This window comes from Sprattus sprattus (genome assembly GCF_963457725.1).
Source record: "Sprattus sprattus genome assembly, chromosome: 12".
Classification (NCBI taxonomy): Eukaryota; Metazoa; Chordata; class Actinopteri; order Clupeiformes; family Clupeidae; genus Sprattus; species Sprattus sprattus.
Genome location: NC_137910.1, coordinates 7577067 through 7596702, shown reverse-complemented (window position 1 = coordinate 7596702; position 19636 = coordinate 7577067). Strand labels below are relative to the sequence as shown.

The 19636-nt window shown below is 40.2% G+C and overlaps 1 protein-coding gene across 2 annotated transcripts in view; it reads right to left on the bottom strand.

Annotated features, from left to right (window-relative positions):
- Window positions 1-5665: 5665 nt before the first annotated feature.
- LOC308373388 (CUB and sushi domain-containing protein 1) overlaps window positions 5666-19636 on the bottom strand; it is a gene marked incomplete at both ends in the record, with an annotated part of 288794 nt that continues 274823 nt past the window's right edge. The window contains 15 exons of one of the 2 annotated variants that reach the window (XM_080848876.1): window positions 5666-5825; window positions 7038-7100; window positions 7415-7538; window positions 7754-7841; window positions 8031-8143; window positions 8254-8415; window positions 8604-8669; window positions 10187-10366; window positions 11165-11276; window positions 11571-11644; window positions 12521-12694; window positions 14773-14946; window positions 16259-16438; window positions 16577-16753; window positions 18612-18794. In XM_080848876.1, the coding sequence (XP_080705002.1) occupies window positions 5666-5825; window positions 7038-7100; window positions 7415-7538; window positions 7754-7841; window positions 8031-8143; window positions 8254-8415; window positions 8604-8669; window positions 10187-10366; window positions 11165-11276; window positions 11571-11644; window positions 12521-12694; window positions 14773-14946; window positions 16259-16438; window positions 16577-16753; window positions 18612-18794 (2030 nt within the window). The remainder of the gene's footprint in view (window positions 5826-7037; window positions 7101-7414; window positions 7539-7753; window positions 7842-8030; window positions 8144-8253; window positions 8416-8603; window positions 8670-10186; window positions 10367-11164; window positions 11277-11570; window positions 11645-12520; window positions 12695-14772; window positions 14947-16258; window positions 16439-16576; window positions 16754-18611; window positions 18795-19636) is intronic. The other variant, XM_080848877.1, reaches the window with a different exon arrangement.

Sequence of the window (19636 nt, the reverse complement as noted above, 5' to 3'; positions counted from 1 at the left end):
ACAGCAGGTCAAGCTAACTCAGGGGACGAAAGTAGCCCAGGGGCTGAGGGGAGATAGTGAGTGAAGCAGCTGCTGTCTTAGAGATCCTGCTACCAGAGGACCCTAGTGCTCTGTCCTCTCAAATTGAGGATGAGAGAGAGGCACGGCCTCTTCTCCACGGTTTTGAGTCTGTGATGCAAAAGCAGTTCTGTACGCCTACAGCTACCCGACACTATTCTGGCCTCAGCAGGTTGCTAGTAAATGTTAGCTGGGCTGAAAGAATTGGTTGTGGCGACCTCCCCCAATGGACTAGACTAGGCTGCAGTGTCACCAGCAGAGTCTGTGTTGGGCCGAGCAAGCTGCCCCAGCAACAACTGCAGGACCGCTCCATCTATCTATCAATCTATCAATCTATCAGTCTGTCTGTCTGTCTGTCTGTCTGTCTGTCTGTCTATCTATCTATCAATTAATCTATCTATCAATCTATCAATCAATCTATCTATCTATCAATCTATCAATCAATCTATCTATCTATCAATCTATCTGTCTGTCTATCTGCCTATCTATCTATCAATCTATCAATCTATCTATCTATCTATCTATCTATCTATCTATCTATCTCCATCTCTATCTATCTATCTATCTATCTATCTATCCATCCATCCATACCTGCATGTCTCTTGTGGTGTCTTACAGAGTTACCCCATACATATGTAATATGTAACTGAGTGGACAGATAGTCTCAGTACGATTGTTCTGTGAGTTAAGATCTCTCAACCTCAGAGACGCTCGGAGACGTGTTGACCAATATCAAGCACTAGTCCTACACCAGCACAGGTGCTTAATGTTGCACTAATCTAGAATCAAGGCGTGGCTGGTGTCTTAAAGAGTATCCACATCACTCGATCTGGTGGGTCGATTATGGAATATGTAACACAGTGGAGAGAGAGAGATTCACTCAAAGAACTAAGGTTACAATGTAACCGAACGACATCTTGCCCCAAATGGACGTTAAATCAATAGAATGGACTGATGAAATGACCAGCCCTTTCCAAAGCAATGCCCTCTCCACCTGAAAGACAAAAGGCAAAAGAAAGATAAGGTAAAAAAGTAATGACAGAAAAATAACCCATGTCTTGAATATGAGGTATGTTCAAAGATATACCCATTTACCTGTCCCATATTTTTTGTAAAGACGAGATATGGATGACAAGTTAATTACTACTGCAAAGAAAACCCAATTTATCTGGGAATAATTGCAGCTCTACAGCAAATTCTTATATTACCTTTGAAACCATTCTCAGACACGAGTACCCACAGGATTTCATTGCAGACTGCATTAACATGAGTTTCTGGGAGCTCTGCAGTGTTTTTGGTGCCATAATCCATAACTTATTGTATGTTTCTATTCCCACCAAGCTAATGAAGATCATTTATTTCAATACAATATCAATATGTTCAAAATGTGTTTTGAAGACTGGCTGGGGAATTTGATTATGGAGACGGCTGTTTTTCTTTCTAGTGCAGTTCTAGTGCCCCCATAATACGAAAACAACATGCCTATCTGAGCAACCTGTGTGGAGAGAATACAAAATCCACCCAGTCAACCTTGTTGTAATCTGTTTGAAGACAGACCATCAAACAGAACATTGTGCTGGTCATATTATGTAAAGAAAATGGTTGAGGAAGTGTTTCTCTCTCTCTCTCTCTCTCTCTATATATATATATATTAATCAATATTAACATAGATGATATTATTCTTGTGTCAGTAAATGAGGCAGTCATAACCCAGGTATAGAAAGGTACAACAACATGTCAGTGCAGAGAAGCTATTAATTGCTGTGGATAGTGATCTGTGAGCAAAAAGTACCTTGACCTTGAATGACTTGACTCTGAGGTATGTTCAGAGATATACATGGAACAAATACATGCTTAATGTTATGTGGTATGAAACTATATGTGATTTACAGCTTAATATCTTTGACCATGAGAGCATTATAATATAATTGTATGTTAAAAATAACTCTGTGTCTCAATACAGTAAAGAGGATGTCTATGCTGCTAACACACAAAAGATATCATATGGAACCAGTCTTTATGAATGTTCATGTGAGCCTGGTCTTTGATGTCTCCTTGGGATTTTGAAGGTAATGGTAATCCTCATGGGAATCAATCCCAAAGTCTAAGATGTAAACTATTGCCCACTTGAGGGTATAAGCAGTTGTTAAACTCTTGCCTGGTTCACTTACTCTGATTAATGTTAAGTCGACTAGAGTGAAATAAGGTCAAAATTCTCAGGCAAAAGTGTCCACCATTGCTGTTAATTGTGTTAATTGTATGTTGTCCTGTTGAAACACTGTCCTGTTTATGTGTTATATAATTGCATTTCAAACTGTATGTATTATAAGGTATTACAAATTACAGTAATATCCAAAATGCTGATCTGTCACATGTTGAACAGTGGTGAGGTTTTGTTGTTTTTTTCTTGCCTTTACATAAACTGAATTACAGGGAACACAATTAATCAAGATGTAAGAAATCTACCTTTGAGGAAGCACATGATTTGATTTGATTGAAGTGTAGACAAATATCCAGCATAGATGCAAGAACTATATTACCAAATTTTTAATATTTATCTCAAGTTATACTTTGCAAAATAGGGTGTCATTTAACAATCTTCAATACAGATTCAGATTCATACTTTTGTCACATCAAAGAGCACATACGAGCAGATTTTGTCTTCCATAAAAGCCCGTATATATTATTATTTGTTGAAAAATTGTAACCATAGATATATAACTGTTGGTAGATAAACAATTAATTTACATTTTGTACAGTAAAAACATTTATTTTAACAATTGTTTACCTACATTAATCAAAAAAGTACAGCATATTTAATAATTTTACAAATTCTTCATAAAAAATATATTTCTATACAAAAACATTTTCTTTTGCACCTACTTCAAGTCAGCAGCACGTGAGAACATGATTATGTGGTCAAATAGCATGATTGTAGTTAAAATGCAGTTTTACAGCTCTTTTGTTGGCAAAGTATTTTACAGGGAAAGAAAACCAAAACATTATTGCAGCAAGCCTGAAGAAAGGCAAACATGGATTAACAGCTGTCAGATGCATAATGCATGAGCCAAACAGTGGAGGGGAAGGAGGGAGCCCATCCTGAACTCTCAAAGGAACAAATAAACTACTAAAATAAAACAAAATAAACAAACAAAACCTAAAACTAAACAAAAAGAGTCCCCATAGAACAGCTTTGAAAGTTCTACTTACAACCTGCTGAGGGGTTCTTTGCAGAGGCCATACGATACAGAGTAAATAGCCTTCCATTATACCTCTTCATGACTTGACACTTATTCAAATCTGATAAAAAAAGTTCTCCACAGCTCAATTTTTCACAAAGTTCCTAGATCAAAGGTTCAATGGGGGTTCCAAACCTTTCATGGAGAGCTCCAAGTTGAGATTTTTTTTAGTCCTATGGGGATAAACTATTGAACCCTTTAATAATATGCACATACTGTCAACTCCATCGACCCTCCATTCCTTTCATTTCTGATGATAAAGTACAGCTATAGGTGAAAATGATAGAAATAAGCAAAGAAAACTTTAAGGAACACCAATGTACATAGTGGGGACGCTTACTACAATGCAGTGGTTGAAATCATTTTGAAAATTAAGAATCGGTGTGAAAATTCACCTACTCGAGGATGAATCTATATTTGCTCCGCCACGGCTGTTTAGAAAGCCAGTGCATATGGTAACACGTTCAAAATAATGAATGTTGTAGGTAGTTCATACAGTAAAAAATGTGCATTTATCATATGAAGTCTGTACATGCACAAATGTAAAGAAGTAGGAACATCAGCAAGCTAACCCACGACATTAGAATCACAGTGAATATGCACTCAAGAAGCCCACCTCCCTTAGCCACAGGAACTTTATGTCAACATGGGTAATCTTAGAACAGCCCGGGCATGCTTCTGGATGTCATAAGGCAGTGTTACTCAGATAAATAAGGTATGGACGTCTGCTTAGATCAAATGTCTCATTAGTGGTAGGAACAAATTAGATAACTAGGAGAAAAAAAAAACATTTGTTGTTTTTTCGTTTAAAGTAAATGTTGCCACAGAAATGTGAAGGAAACCCAGAGCTGAGACACAATATCCCCCCCAGTACCTACAGCACATGTTAATGAGCACGCTCACAGAAAATAAAAACAGTGATTTGAAAGTAAGTGCAGAATATGTGAAAAATAAACATTTCATCTGCCCAGCATTGTAGAAAATTATATCCTTCTGCACAAGAGGTATATTTTATATATTTATATATTTATATATGTATATCTAAGCAAATTTGCAACCCTTCTGGAGAAAACTGAAAACTGTTATGAAACTTTTCATACAGCTCAAAGTAAGTCAAGGCCTGTGACAATGTAAACATAAAGGTTATTTTGAATGATATACTGCAGGGCTGTGTTTTCACCTCATCTCATAGTGTTCCGTGAGTACGCCACCAGCTGCCGTACTCCTACTTGAGATGGATGCTCGCGTCCCTCCAACGTGTCCTGACCCTTCTCGGGAGAAAAATCAACATTCATGTATTACCAGGGGACGCCAGGTACTACATTATCGACTTCAATTTTTGGCTACTCAAATAGTTCACTCATTCTGTCTTACTGCAAAAAAAAGCATGGTCACTTCCCATTGAGATGGATATAAAAATAACAATGGCATGAAAATGAGAAAAAGAAAAAAAAAAAAGCTACATGGTTCCTTTGATGTTCACAACCATTACTTTATGTGCAATTATGGATCATAATTTAATTTGTGGAACCAATTTATAAAATTAAATTAGCCTTTCTATAAAACATAGCATGTTAACATACTGTCTGTGGATTTGTCAATGTTTATTTACACGTGATCAGAAACCCTGTATGTTTTTTATCTCTTTTTTCCCCTCATTTGAAACTGACCCAGACCCCATTCACACCACGCTAGTGCAAAATTTGTGCGATAATGTTTTTCAACGTAACAGTTGAGTGGAGTTTTCTCCGCCATCTTAGGGGCAAACTCCAAGCCTCTGCAGAGAAAGCTCTAGTTGTAGCCTGTTTTCAGTTGCAGACGGACAAGTCTAGTAAGTTCAGCCACAATGTAGTTTTAAGTTGCCTTCTGCTTTGTAGTCCAGTACATCTTCACTGAAGAAAAAAACAACATCTCCCCTTCCACCAAAACAATTATGTGGCCTTTCAAGACACATCAGTATTTCCCAAGAGAAGACTTTTGGGAAGTGAAAATTCCGAAATGAAAGTAAATAAAAGCAAACGCACAACTTTCATCCTGACTGAGCCATGAGAGGCAGAACTCCTTGATCCCAGAAAGTGTCTTCTGTCCTTTGTGGCCTCAGTCAGAAGCATACGATCTCTCCTCCACGGAAATACTTTTTTTCTCTCTCAAATCTCTGATCTCCAATCTGTGTTTCTATGGCAATTACTCATATATGGTCATAGAATAGAGTGCGTCTCACAACCATAAAGTACTTGTTCCAAAATGTGTTTGTTCTAGTCCAAAAGTGGAGTCACAAAAGGACTTTTTCATGAATATGACACAGCCACAGCTACAGCTAGCCCAGTGCATCCACTGCAGGTGAAGCCATCCCATGGTGGCCCTGAGGGCTATACCACTGTGCAGACTGTGTTCAGCGTAGTGTCGAATCTCACTGCTTTTGCTTCCGTGGGTTTCATGTTTGTGTCATACATGGGATTTTCAAATGACGCTTGTCCATTGGTATTTTCATGACCTGCGTAGCCATTGTACTGTACTTTTGGTCTTGTTCTGCAAAAAGAAAGGAAAAGATTATGCATCAATTTCTCTTTCAAAATAAATCCTCCAGAACATCCTCTAAACGCCATTTATCTTAGATGTATGCAAAAATGTAAATCAATGGGTTCAAATTATATCTACAAATTATAATTTCATACTGGTAATTAAACTGTTTATGCTATTTAAGACAGTGGCATACTTCTGCATTTTTAAGAAAAATAAAATAAAAAAAATTCTACCATAGCAGCAGAACATAACATTTTATTTTGTTTGTAATGTAGGATACAAAAAAATATGGTAACATACATCTTCTCATATCAAAATAATGCAATCTAATCAATCTAATGCAAAGAAAGGGCACAAATGTGATTCATTGAGCTTTTTATACCTTTTTTTTTTTAAGAAACATAAAAACATGAAGAGTCAGTAATTTCAGTGACACACACAAGATAATGTGGAAGAGATTATAAGGCTGACTGAGAAAATGGATGGAACACAATGAAACCTGGCTTGTGCAAGTTAACACAAAATCCCAATGCATAAAGGCATGTTCCTAACCTGATGAGAACTTTTTGGCCCAAGTAGTATACAACGAACATTCACTCAGATACACAACATATTGTTCAGCTTCACAACATTAAAAAAAAATCCCCTAAAAACGTCTTTACCTATGTTAACTGTGAACTGTGTTCGTTGTAAAAAAAAAAAAAAAAGGTTTCTAAAAGCTTCTACACCGACCTTTCCAAACAAAGAGAGTCCTTTATAGACTGCTTGCTATGACTTTAAAAAAAAATTCTAGAAAGAACTTTCTCTCAAAGGACTTTCTGTGGAACCTTTAAAAGTTTTCCAATGGTTACAAGTGAAGAGCCTGCATTTCCCAAGGCTTCTCTCTGAAACATTCCTTTTTCCAACCTGCTATTTTTGCACTATGGTAGCTTCCAGGGTTAAAAGCTCCTTAAAATTCATTACATCACATTAAACAAAATAGTGTCCTTGAGGGAAATGTTCACAAAACAAACGGGATGATATTTAGTTGGTCATATTATGTTGACAGGAATGGAGATTATTATGGGGTTTAAAATCGGCACGCTTGTGTAGCAATTCCTCCCAGGTTTGTCTTGCATTTGTGAGGACGTTTCTTTTCAAAATGAGTAAAATAAAACAGGACAATGGTTATGTTAAAAGTTGCAGGGCTGTTGCCTGGTGATTTGCTCTCTGTCTTACCTGCTTCCGCCCCTTATTACGTCTTTGGGTCTCTCATTGTCATCTGTGTCTTGTGATAGTACCCTGCCAATTTTGTTTATTTATTTTAATAACTAGAAATTGTCATGCTTTTTATGACATTTAGGACACAGATGATTTTTTTCTTCTTGTATATTCTTTTAGCCATGGAAAACTCCATTGTTTTGTTTTTAAACATGGTGGTTTGGAAAAGACACGGAAGTATTTTTTTTTTACAGAATAAAAGTAAAATGGGTAACTTTGGAACATAAATTTAGATCGCTAGTATACAGAGGGCACAGGAGTTTCCCATCACCAACAGATTTCAATTCATTAAATGTGGACATCATATGTGTAAGGCTTATAATAACAGTCCTTACCTGTGTTTGTAGAGGTAAAATGCAAACCCCGATAGTATCAGGGCAAAAAATGGCACAAGGATAGCTGCAGCAACAGAGCTACTGTTTGTGCCATAGTAAGGATTAGTATCTGCTGCCGTTAGACCTGCGTTATAGACAAGACAGTGTCAGAAAACCACTCAGCCAGAAATCTGTGTGATTACTCTCTGTTTGTTTAACTAAAAACACTTTTGTTCATGGAGGAAAAAATAGCTACTGTATGGATGACTTGATCTGAATGGAGCTGTATACTCAAAGGATTAACCTCTCCATTTGCAATGCATGCATGATCCACTTGTTTGGAATACAGAGTGAATATACCTTGTCTTGTTAGCTGAAATGTGCCAAAATCTTTGCTGTGAATGTGACCCTGGTAAACAAATGTTTTCTTGTCAGATTCTGCTGTGACCTGCATCAACAAAATGGGAGAAGAAAACAAAAATGTCAAACATGTGCAAACAACTTTATTATACCGTTATGCCTAAAACATTTGCATGCATATTTTGTTATACATCACATTTGAAAGGCATCACCATAAAAAGTCCTTGCAAGCTAAAAAATGCTCCGCAGAAAGATGAAAGTTCTCTGTGAAACTTACATATCCATCCATTGCCCAGTTGTCATTCTTGAATTTACTGAAATACTTCTCAGTTGGACCCCTAATCTGGTAGACCTTCAGGAGCAAATGGTTCTCTTCCTTCTTGTACGTCCCTGTGCATGAGATAATGTCAGCAATTACTAATAAATATCTTATTAAACCTCGGACAGACTTATGTAATGAAAGGGTGACCATGGAATTATACAGACATCTCATTACTTACCAGACAGTTTAATCTGCACACCACTCTGCTCCAGGAGAGTGACATTGACTCGGCTGGTCGTTACATTGAACCCGTTCACCGTTAAAGAGGCGACCTGACGCTTTCCCAGGTACTCGTAGTGCCCCGTCCAGCCCGAGTTAGCGGAGAAAACATCCGCTGGAACTGAAGGATGGTGTTTAGGTGACGTTAAGAGTGCATTCCAAATGCCATTGTTTGTTGCTAAGACCTCTCATCAGTTTTTACACGCTTGTAGTTATTGTCAGACACAAATAAGATGGAGGATGCTGATATTTTGCAGGTGTTAAAGCTTAAAAAAAAAATCATAATAATAACCCCAAGGGGATACGTACCACGGATCTTATTTTTCTGCACATCTGAATCTGTGCCTTTCGATTTGCTGTTTATTTTTGGCCCAACTAGAAGACATAAAGAGTAATTGATAACTTGACATTTATGAGGGTGACCTTCTCCGTTCCGGCATGCATGAGAAGCAGTAATGGCCGACACTATTTGACATCTCTTGCTCGCGTCGGAGCAAGACCTGCAAATTAATACGAGTCCTCGTGAATTGCAGAACAAATTGACACACAGATAGTTCACCTCTCCAACACAATGGCAACAAGAGAGAGACCAAAAAAAAAATCAAATAACAAAAGCATGATGAAACAACAACGACAACAACAACAACAAAAACAACAAACACACTCTTCGCATTCAAGTTCATGCAAAAGAGATGCGCCACACAAACAAACACCACCAGGCATTGCCACTTCAGAAACGAACGCACACAGAGTTCAAAAACTAATAGAGACCACTTGTTTGCACATCACTGTTATCATAGGTGGATAAACAACTGTGACTTATCCTCCTCGCCCACAGCCAGTTTAGCCCTGCTCCTTCCCTTGTCTCAAATGATATATTGACCCAGCGGCCCCCTCAGGGGTCCTGCCAGTCTCAGCAGAAGAGATGAAAATTGTATGACGACCCGGAGCTTGCAGAGACTTGAGGCCATCATCCCACTGAGTTACACGGGGTTGCAGAAACGCTCTCCCCTCCATCTCTCTCTCTCTCTCTCCTTCTCCCTCTCTGTCTCTCACTGTCTCTCTGTACTGTCTCACTCTCTCTCTCTCTCCTTCTCCCTCTCTGTCTGTCTCTCTGTCTCTCTCTCTCTTCCTCTCTCTCTCTCTCCTTCTCCCTCTCTGTCTCTCACTGTCTCTCTGTGCTGTCTCACTCTCTCTCTCTCCTTCTCCCTCTCTGTCTCTCACTGTCTCTCTGTGCTGTCTCACTCTTTTTCTGTTTTTCTGTTTCTCTCTCTCTCTCTCTGGGCCCCTACTTTCATGGACGGCCAACTGACAACAAGCAAAGCAACGAGCAAAGTCTGCCGTGTATGAACTAAAGCTAAGTTCATAACTTGGCAAAATCATGTTGCTAATTAAATACCATAGGCAAGATCCTAAGTACAAACATAGGTGGGTCGGCACAATGCTCCCCACGCCACGTGTTGCTTTGCTCGTTGCCTGTCAGTCTCTCTCTTCCTTTTCAACCCTCTTTCATTTTCTCTCTCTCCGTTAAACACCCCATCCCAACACCCACACATAGATAGTATATAACTTTCTTTCTCTATAACTTTCTTTCTCCCTCTGTTCAGTTAAAAAAGAAATGCACTCAAGGACTTCCCATGTTTGGGGCCTTGTCTACAGACACAAGCTGTTTGGTGCACTGTTTATTTGTGGGATGTCTGATGCCTAAGATATTGTTTGTCTACTTTGTCTATCTGTTTGCCTTTGCCTGGCTGGCTATCTGTCTCTTTCTGTGGCTGTCTATGTCTGGCTAGACAGACTACAGGACTGGATAACACAACAATAACAGTGAACATGCAAAGCGATGACTCTACACACACACGGACTTCAGTGCGGTCCATTTATCTGTGTACCTTTGCAGACGGGGGGCTTCCCTGTCCACTTCCCATCTGGTTTGCATGTCCTGTGCTCCGACCCCCCGGAGAGGAAGTAGCCCTCTTGGCAGGTGAACATTAGAGTGTATCCAAGAGTGGGCAGATCGATGGACCTTACATCAACATGTGCAGGCGTCTCTATTTGTCTGCACCCGTGAGCTGCCAGCCAAAGGAAGAGATGAAGAGGGGGAGGGAGGGGGAGGGGGGGGGGAAACACACAAATATCATCAGATATGCTGCCGGGGGGAGGGGAAAAAAACCTGACAAGTCTGAGGTCAAACACACCAACGCACATATTATTGATAAAGACCAGCCAGCCATCGTGGAAGACGATGGGGGGGGGGGAGCCAGCCTCGAGTGCTGCTAGCCTACATAATATATGAACTCCGTCTTCACACCTCCGAGTTAGTCAACTTAAGTCTCGCCGCTCAGCGAAGCGGCTTTGTGTGAGCAAGAAGCCTGAAGGATTTCGCGGGGCGCGCTGTCAGCCTCGCCCACAGATTTACCACTCATGTACGAAGAGCTTTAACTTGGCTAACTTTAATTCTTTTTGCTGAGACCAGCAATCCCTACTTTTGTTCTTCCATGAATCACCCACTTCTCTTTTCTTTTTTTTATATCTCAAATGTACATTTCCATTTCACTGTCGCCCAATGGTGTTTCTGTCATGATATGTCTTTGAATTTATATATAAAGTGCAAGACCTAATCCCCTGGGTTATTAGGGTTGAGGCCTGTAACCATGACACTGGTATGAGACAAAGCCTAGCCGGTGAGATGCCTGAAATAAAAGAGGCATATTTTCTGAAACAATATTTCACTCTCCTCTGAGTCTCCCTAGTGTCCTTGCTCACTTAGTAGTCTGTCGGTAAATTAGCGCCTGAAGAAAATTAGGGTTTTGGATTAAGGCAATCTTAACCTACAAATTGGTTGACTGTGCTGAACGTGTGTCTCTTACCGATACATTCTGGCTGTACTCCACTCCAGGTTAAATTTTCAAGGCATGTTCTTGTAGTTGATCCCAGTATGTGGTAGTTTTTCCGGCATCTAAAGAAAATCTTACCCCCAACCTAAAATGAAAACATGGCATGTATCACTCTGTACTTTGACACCAAAAAACAGCATTAGCACTTGTGAGAAATGTTATGCTCATGTGTGAATCCTAAAATCAAACTAGAGTGATACCACATTTAAGACCTACACGTATATAAAAAACCTTCACAAGACACCTTTCTGAGCAAGTGCACAATTACCTATGCAACATGACGTTGCATATAGGTTTGTCAAATACAATTGGATCTAAATACAAAATAAAGACATTACAGAAACACAAAAAAACAGCCCAACATAATGGCGCCCCTTACCTCAAGTCCCGGAGCCTGGACTGGGATCCCATATGCTGGGGTCCCTGGATCTCTACAGGAATTGAACTCCGGATCTAGATATCAAATGTAATATTGATATAAGTCCTAAATTAAGTTAAGTTAAGATACAGAAAAACATTACTGAATCAATATACTGACTTGTATGTCCTGTTAAGACCGTTTAAGGGTCTATTACTTGCGTTTGGATTAGCATAATCTCGCTACATGGGGTGTCACTGTAAACAAGGTTGGCGACACAGCCTCTACAATACTTTACATTTGAAAATGCATAAAATAATGTAGAATTTACTGTACATCAAAATTATGTACAGCCGGCAAGGATTTGAGTTAAAAGAAAAAAATGGCAACAAGGTCTTTGGTACTGCCATTTCGAGCACATATTATGTCTTAGCACCATATTTTGATGCTTTTAGGCATGTAGCATGCTTTGATAACTTAACAGAAAGTATCAAGAAATACATTGTGATCACAAACTGGTTGGAACATGTTCCAACAACCCTGCAAAATGCTTAATGTTGATTGGTTACTTCAGTCATCTGTAAGTCAACTCTGGGTTCGGTATAGCTGAGCTGTAATGTCCAACTGCTGGCATAAGCCACTACCGTGTATTATAATAATGGCTATGGCATTCTGAAAGGGTCCAGTAGTAAGCTTACATCAGACAGCAGACTTTAAAACTGTTTTACAATCTAAGATAATTGTGGATTTGTGTGTTAGGTAGTCATGGAATATGAGAAATAAGATACAGCCAGTTGGTCATTAAAGCAAAAAAAACTAAAACCAAGAAAGCCTTAGGGCAACAAAAGACTTGTCCACTTCCTGCAGAGGTCCTGATGACCTTGTCAGGTATTTGTAGTGATAATGACAGCTGGGCTGTGCGTTATTCCTTAGATAATGCATCACAAGGCCACACTTGCATGCTAACTCACCTATGCACATGGGTTGCACTCCACTCCACAATCCGTCAACCTGGCAGACTCTCCTGGAGGAGCCGACCAGGATGTAGGGGCTCCTGCAGTAGAAGGTGACCTCTGACCTGAACGTGAACTGCTTCCCCTCCATGTAGCCCTCCGCTGGTGTGCCGGGGTCTCCACAAAGCACAGCTGTGGAATACAAATTACGTCAGAAAACACAAACACACACAACATCTGTCCCAATGCTTTAGGTGAATGCATAAAGGTATACTGGAAGTGACCGCAATGCTAAACCCAAGGCATAATTTGAGCCGGATCCTGTTGGAATACGATTCGAAGCCTCTGTTTTTAACTGTATGTATTACGGTACTCTGTGCAGATAAAGTACCTCCAAGGAATAAAAACTAAAATCATAACATGCTAGTCATACAAGTGCAAGTTATGAACGTATCACTATTAAATAGTTTGTAGGACGTGAGATTCCATCAGGTGCCAATGAAGGAATCAAATCAAAGAAGCAAATGAAATATTTCAGCATTTAAACACATTGAGGGCCTATGAGAACCATTTCGGCTCAACAAGAAAAGATGCATGTCAACAGTATTAAGAAGTAGACTTTACTGTTGTTCCTTCCTTTTCCAATTTTCACAAATTCTTTCATCCTTTTTTACTGCAATGTTTAGTCCTCGCATGTAAGAAAACAAATGTATGGAAACAGTGTATTTAGAAGTATGTTTTTCAAAGACTTTTTTGATGGAGAAGAATCTGGGCTCAACCCCTGCTGTTCCATCCAACGCCCCTGGTAATATTTAATGCTATCTGTTCTGTCATTCTTTCATTTCCCAGTGAAGTCGCTTGTTTGTTTATTATTCCTCATTGTAGCAATATAAGAAAGAGAAAGAGAGAGAAGGATAGAGAGAGAGAGAGAAAGAGGACGAGATCGGCAAGCTTTTAACACCTGTTTGTACGTACCTTCCCCTACTGATTTTGAGTGATTACTGTGAATGCTCTGATTATTAAATGTACATGAATAACTCTGTTTTTCATTTTGTTTAGGTTTAAACAGCTAGCACCTAGGCATTGTGCAATGTGCTCCAGGCCCTGTGGATTCTTTGACACGTTCTATGACTCTCTTTTCTCTCCCCTGACCCTCTAGAGCAGCAGCCTCCTGGTTTACAGATGAAGCACTAGGTAACACTTCTTGAAAAAAGTTTGCTTTCTCTTGGCAGCTGCACTGTTTTTTTTTTTTAGTTTTTTTGTTATTGTTGTTATTCCCGGCATAGGTCTCTAGAGTAGGTGCTACTTCCCGCAGGCACTGTTGATGACAACACATTCAGTGTGCGTAGTTTAAGAGCACCTTTTAACCTGAGTTTAGCACATTGTATCTGACACTCTGTCAAAGATTTGCTGTTAGGGCCTGGAGAGTTTTTGCAGCCTATGTCTGCACGCCAGCTAAATCTTGTGTAGTGTTCAGGCAAAGCTGTGAGTGCTTGAAGGATCAATGCAGGGCAGGCTGACATTTGTATTGGAAGTCGTCACAGCTAATTTCAGAGCTGTCATAGCCATCCAGTTATAGGCAAGGCATGTTCTCTTCTCCACAACTGTAACTCCTGCAACATGTCTAACAATGTGTAGACCCTATCTATGATATTATGTCTATAGCCAGCACACAAACGTTTCATGGGTTTGATGGAATTTGATATTACCGTTGATTCACATATTTACAAGTGCATTGCAAGCATGCAGGCTCTCCAGTGTGTGTGTTTGCCATGGGCATTGATCACCCATGGTGAGGCCCTCAGACGTGGCCTATGCAAAATAGGCCTCGGCACGCTAATTCAAAGTACCACAGAAACATAATGCACACAAAAAGAACACAGTATAAAACGCAGTTTGATATTTCTGCATTATATCCTGTAAATGTTGGTGCACAATTATCTGGAAAAAGACTGCTCAATGCCTCTAGGAGATGTCTTTAAAAAAAAAAAGAACAACAACTGCACATTGTGGACACTTTGAAAAGGCGAAATAAGATAGTAAGTATAGCCCTGTTATAGCCATGTACGAATGTACTGATTGGATGCTCCCATTGCCACCTTTTGACTTACTGGAAATGGCAATGCATAATTCAAAATGCTATTTGACACTTTGAATGAATCATTTACAATAAGGTCACTAAATACTGGATGTTCCTGGGACCATCACAGCTATATGCAGATGCACAGGGGAATCGGGGGCTTGGGAATTGGGTACGTTTTTCGACTTACGCTGGCATTGTGGGATATCGCCGTGCCACACGCCACTCCCCTCGCAGGTGGCGACGCCAGGAGAGGACAGCTGGTAGCCGTCGAAGCAGCTGTAGGTGACGCTGGCACCCCACTGGAGGTCCGAGCCTTCCACCTTCCCAAAGCGGATGGCCGGAGGGTGGCCACACACGATCACTGAGAGGATGGAAAGAAATACAGGGGATGAAAATAAATAAATAAACAAATAAATAAACACAAAACAATCCATTCATTTGTTTTATGGAGTGCTTTTTGTTCATTTGGCCTGGGAGAATATGATGGATTGGGGAAAAACAGAGCTCTCCCCCTTAATCCTGCCTCCCCTGTTCTCCCTGTGCAGTAAATGTTTGCATTTGAATTAAACATGGATGGGGGGGCTATGATTAAATGGGATTATGCTCATGAATCACCGAGCCTACATAGCATAGTATATCCTACAGTACATACACAGTACAGAATAAAGAAATTTATATGTGAGGAGCACAGTTTGTCCAAGTCTGACTCCAAAACTGACTGACTGACTGCCTTATTTTGGGGGTCTGGGCTTTCCTGCATTGCACCACTAACTTGGTATCCACTGGAGCTGCATGGCAGGCTTGACATCTGATGCGTCAGATCTCACACATTTCATAGGATACATCCCTTCAGTGTTTATAAGGGAATAATCCAACTAGCTGTGTGAAAAAGGCAACTCAAAACAGGATCAAAAACCCACCAGAATCTTTTGATCTCGGGATGCTCCAGATTCCAACATGTTTTTTTGTGATATCTACAGTTCTACAGTACACTTTTCAAGTTGTTTTCTGTTTTTTTTTACCATAGAAGCATTCCAACTGCATCATTAGATGCTGGAACATGTAGCATGATAAAGTAATACCGTTCACAGGTTAATGCAATTCAGTTTGTAGAGGGAACAATCTTTTGTGGTAGTAGTTAATGATGTCTGCATCATTTTTGTGGTGATATGAAATACAAATATCGGAGGGCAAATAGGAGGACATAATAATGACATATCAGAATTGAGCGGATGGTAACATAACCAATGTACTTTAAAAAAGGATTTTTTTTTTTTGCTGTCGGACTTCTGTAGTGAGCCTAACCAAGACCAAACCAGACAAAATGGGGATGTGAAAATGTTCTCTCAAACGTTGAGATTTTCCACCTATGCAGTTTAGCAATCGGGCTTGCATAAGCATAACAATCACATGTGGGGATCTTCATTGCTGGCAGTAAAATTACTCAGTGTCTGTTATACCCAAAGACATTACCACCAAAAGCCTTACCTTTCGTTTTGTGTTTATCTGCCTAAATCATAGCGGACCTTGTAAGTTGTATCACTATTATTATGTATTACATGTAAACAGGCGGTACAGTACATTATTGTTCAATACAGTACACCCTGTGACTCACTCTCAACCAATCAGAATGCTTGATTTCATCTACCCGTGTTGTAATTAATTATAATTACCTCTACAGCTTGGCTTAGTCTGGTTCCAGGTGCCACCCTTGGTGCAGAGCAGAGTTGATGATCCGGGAGGTTCCATGATATAGCCAGGATTACAGTGGAACTGAACAGTGCTGTTGAACGTGTACTCCTTTCCAATATAAATGCCATTAGCGATGAGACCTGGATCTCCACAACTGATCACTGTTGGGGAGGCCAAGCACATTGATTGAAGTCTCAATGCCAAGAAAAAAGACAGGAAAAGAAGAAAAAAACCGCAAACAGACAAATAGCCATGGGCTAATTGTGACAGCCAGGATCACAGGAGAGATTGGGTCGTACCTGTGCAGTCGGGGGACGAGCCGGTCCAGGTGCCGTTGGCGGTGCAGTGGCGTGTGGTCAGCCCCGAGGTCTTGTAGCCTTCCCAGCAGGCATACGTGACGGAGCTGGAGAAGATCATCCCGTCACTGAAGATGATCTTGGAGTAGGCTGGGGTCCCCGGGTTACCACAGGACACAGCTTAGGAGGGATGACAGAGAGAAGAGAAGAGAAGAAAAGAAAAAAAAGAGAGTGATTTGAGTCTGTCCTTCTGACAGAAATCGAAATGCTAAAAAAAAATGCACACTGAATGTATGTGTCATTTTTCAGAATGAAATGAGAAAATGTCGATTTAGTAGTGAACATCCCTCAATCAATATCAAAGCACATCCATTTCTCACACATTTGATTGATTCTAATAGTTGGTCTAACCAGCAAAAAAGGTGAACATAAATGTGCATAGAATGAATACTAAACAGCCCAAACAAGGCAAAAAGAGAAGGGGCTAGACTTTCACAAGATTATATGCACAACAATATTTATTAGCCTGCTCTATGTTTGAGCCATTTTGCCTTTGAAATGCTTTCAGTAAGATGTGTGCTGTGTCTGTCATCAGCAGCTTATCTTAAGAGAAGAAATAACCAGACGTCGAGGGGAAACAATCAGATTGAACACCAGAGCATAGATGACAAATCAGCCGAGTCAGTTGTTGGAGTACAGCTGTGCAGAGAAGTGTGCATCAGCTGCGTGTGTCTTGCGAGTCTTGGGTCACATGTGAGAGCTGCTTAATTGCTAGTATGCATACCGGCGCATCGTCTCCAAGAGAATTTCCAGACTAAATTAAAACCTGATTGAGATCTTGTTCATTAACCCATATTGATGCTATAGTAAATAAGCACCCATTAGCAGGCTCTGAACAACTCAGGTTCATATCTCCATCCTAATGAGGATGATCATCATTACAATCATCACTAAAGACATTTTCTTCAATGCTTAATTATTATTATGCCATGTATTAAATCAATCATGCTTACAGCAAAACTACTGATAATTAGAATATATTGCGATTCAAACTTTATAATATAAGAAAGAGAAACTTGCTGAGGGTTGGGAAGGGTTTAAGTGTCTTGGCAAATCCAATATGCTCAAAATGCAAATGTTTAAATGTCATTGCTAACTGTTGAGTAATTGCTACATGTGCTCACTGTTGCACTGGAAATCATACTTTCTACCTAACATTCTTCTCAGGCATTTATTTAAATTAGCTGTTAAACCAACTTGTAACTAATTAGTGTCCCCCAAGTAATGCATTTGATTGATTCCATGTAAAGGATCTAAACTGTATACATGCATGTGGTATTCAGCATGACAGCAGACTAGACAGCAGACTAAATGTATATGCATTTTATTCTTTAAAGTACATTTTGAACATGTCAGAAAATATCCTTGTTAATTGTATATGCCATTATGAAGATAATACAATGACTTTAAAACATATTTTAAAATATCTTTAAAATACATTTAATGATATAGGACAAATATAAAATACATTTTAAAAATATATTTTGAAAGACATAGAAGTTAGCTTTTCATGGAAGGCCTCTTTATAACACTTCACCTGTGATTATATGAGTAGCTCATGATGGCTGATGGAATGGTTTCAAATATTAATTTTGCCATATGATGGCTAATGGACTGTATACACTGTATATGGCATTTTTCTACTCAGAGTGCTTGAAGCACGTTGCCTTTCATGCCTCAGACTCTGCTAATGGTAGAGGCTGCAATGCAAAGCTCTGTGTCCTGACATCATATATCGACGCATGTTCTGAAGAAAGTGCAGTGAAATATTGCCGTCGAAAAGGATTTCACTTATCATGTAACATACAGCCCCTGTCATTAGAGCCTATTGCAAATACACACACACACACACGCACACACACACACACACACACACACACACACACACACACACACACACACACACACACACACCCCCCCCCCCCCCCCCCCCCCCCCCCCATTCATTCCATATGGACCTCCATCTGTGGAAGCTCACCTTCACACACAGGCTGGACGCCGCTCCAAGAGCCGTTTTGGAGACAGGTGCGCTCGGAGGAGCCGGCCAGCATGTGGCCCGCTTCACAACTGAACCTCAGGAGGCTCTTCAGCCTAAACTCCTCGCCCAGCCGGTTGCCATGCGGAGGGAGGCCAGGGTCGCCGCAGATCCCCACGCTGCCACCTGTGATCGGGGAACAGACAAAACAAACCACAACAAAAAACGAAAAGAGCGCAGGTCAATTTTCCACAGTCATACCTGAAGATGGCAACAATGAAGGCCATTTGGACATAGGTGTTAAGTGCTGCACCCCGCTGTTATAAATAAAAGCAGACTAATAACGTTTATCTGAGGCCAATCCTACAACATGGCAAGTACATATACATATAAATACACGGTCAGTGTTGCTCATTGTTGACTATTTGTCGATATATAAACACTATTTTAAACATGCTGCATTTCCTCCTAATCATATGTGAGAATTAAGCCCCCTGACCCTCTCCACAGGGGGGGAGGATGTCACAGGAGGGCAGCAGCCTGTTGTAACGAAACAGCAGCTGGTCCAGAGGCCTGTGTAGCCAAAGGCCTGTGACCTCTCTGGTGAAGGTATGGAGCAGGCCATTTGAAACAAGGTGTTAAGTGCTACACTTCTGGTTATTCATACTGTCAGAATAAATAAATACTAACTTTGAGGATACGATCTAAGGTCAATTCTGCAACATAGAGAGCTGTACCTACACTGAGTGATGAATATAGTTATACCACAGTTCTGCACATGCATAAACAGTATGCGCATAAAACATGTTATTTTGGTTCAATTTTGTGACAAAACAGCTAATTTCCCTTATTCCTTTCTTCAAATTTGCCCCATGACTTCCTCCACAAGGGGAGGGTGTCAAATGATGGCAGCCGCCTGTTACACAGAAACAGCAGCTTGCCCGGAGGCCTCCGTTGTGTGAAGCGAGGAGCATGAGGCCTGTGATCTTTCCAGTGGACTTATTGGTTCTGAACTACTGGGTCTGCGT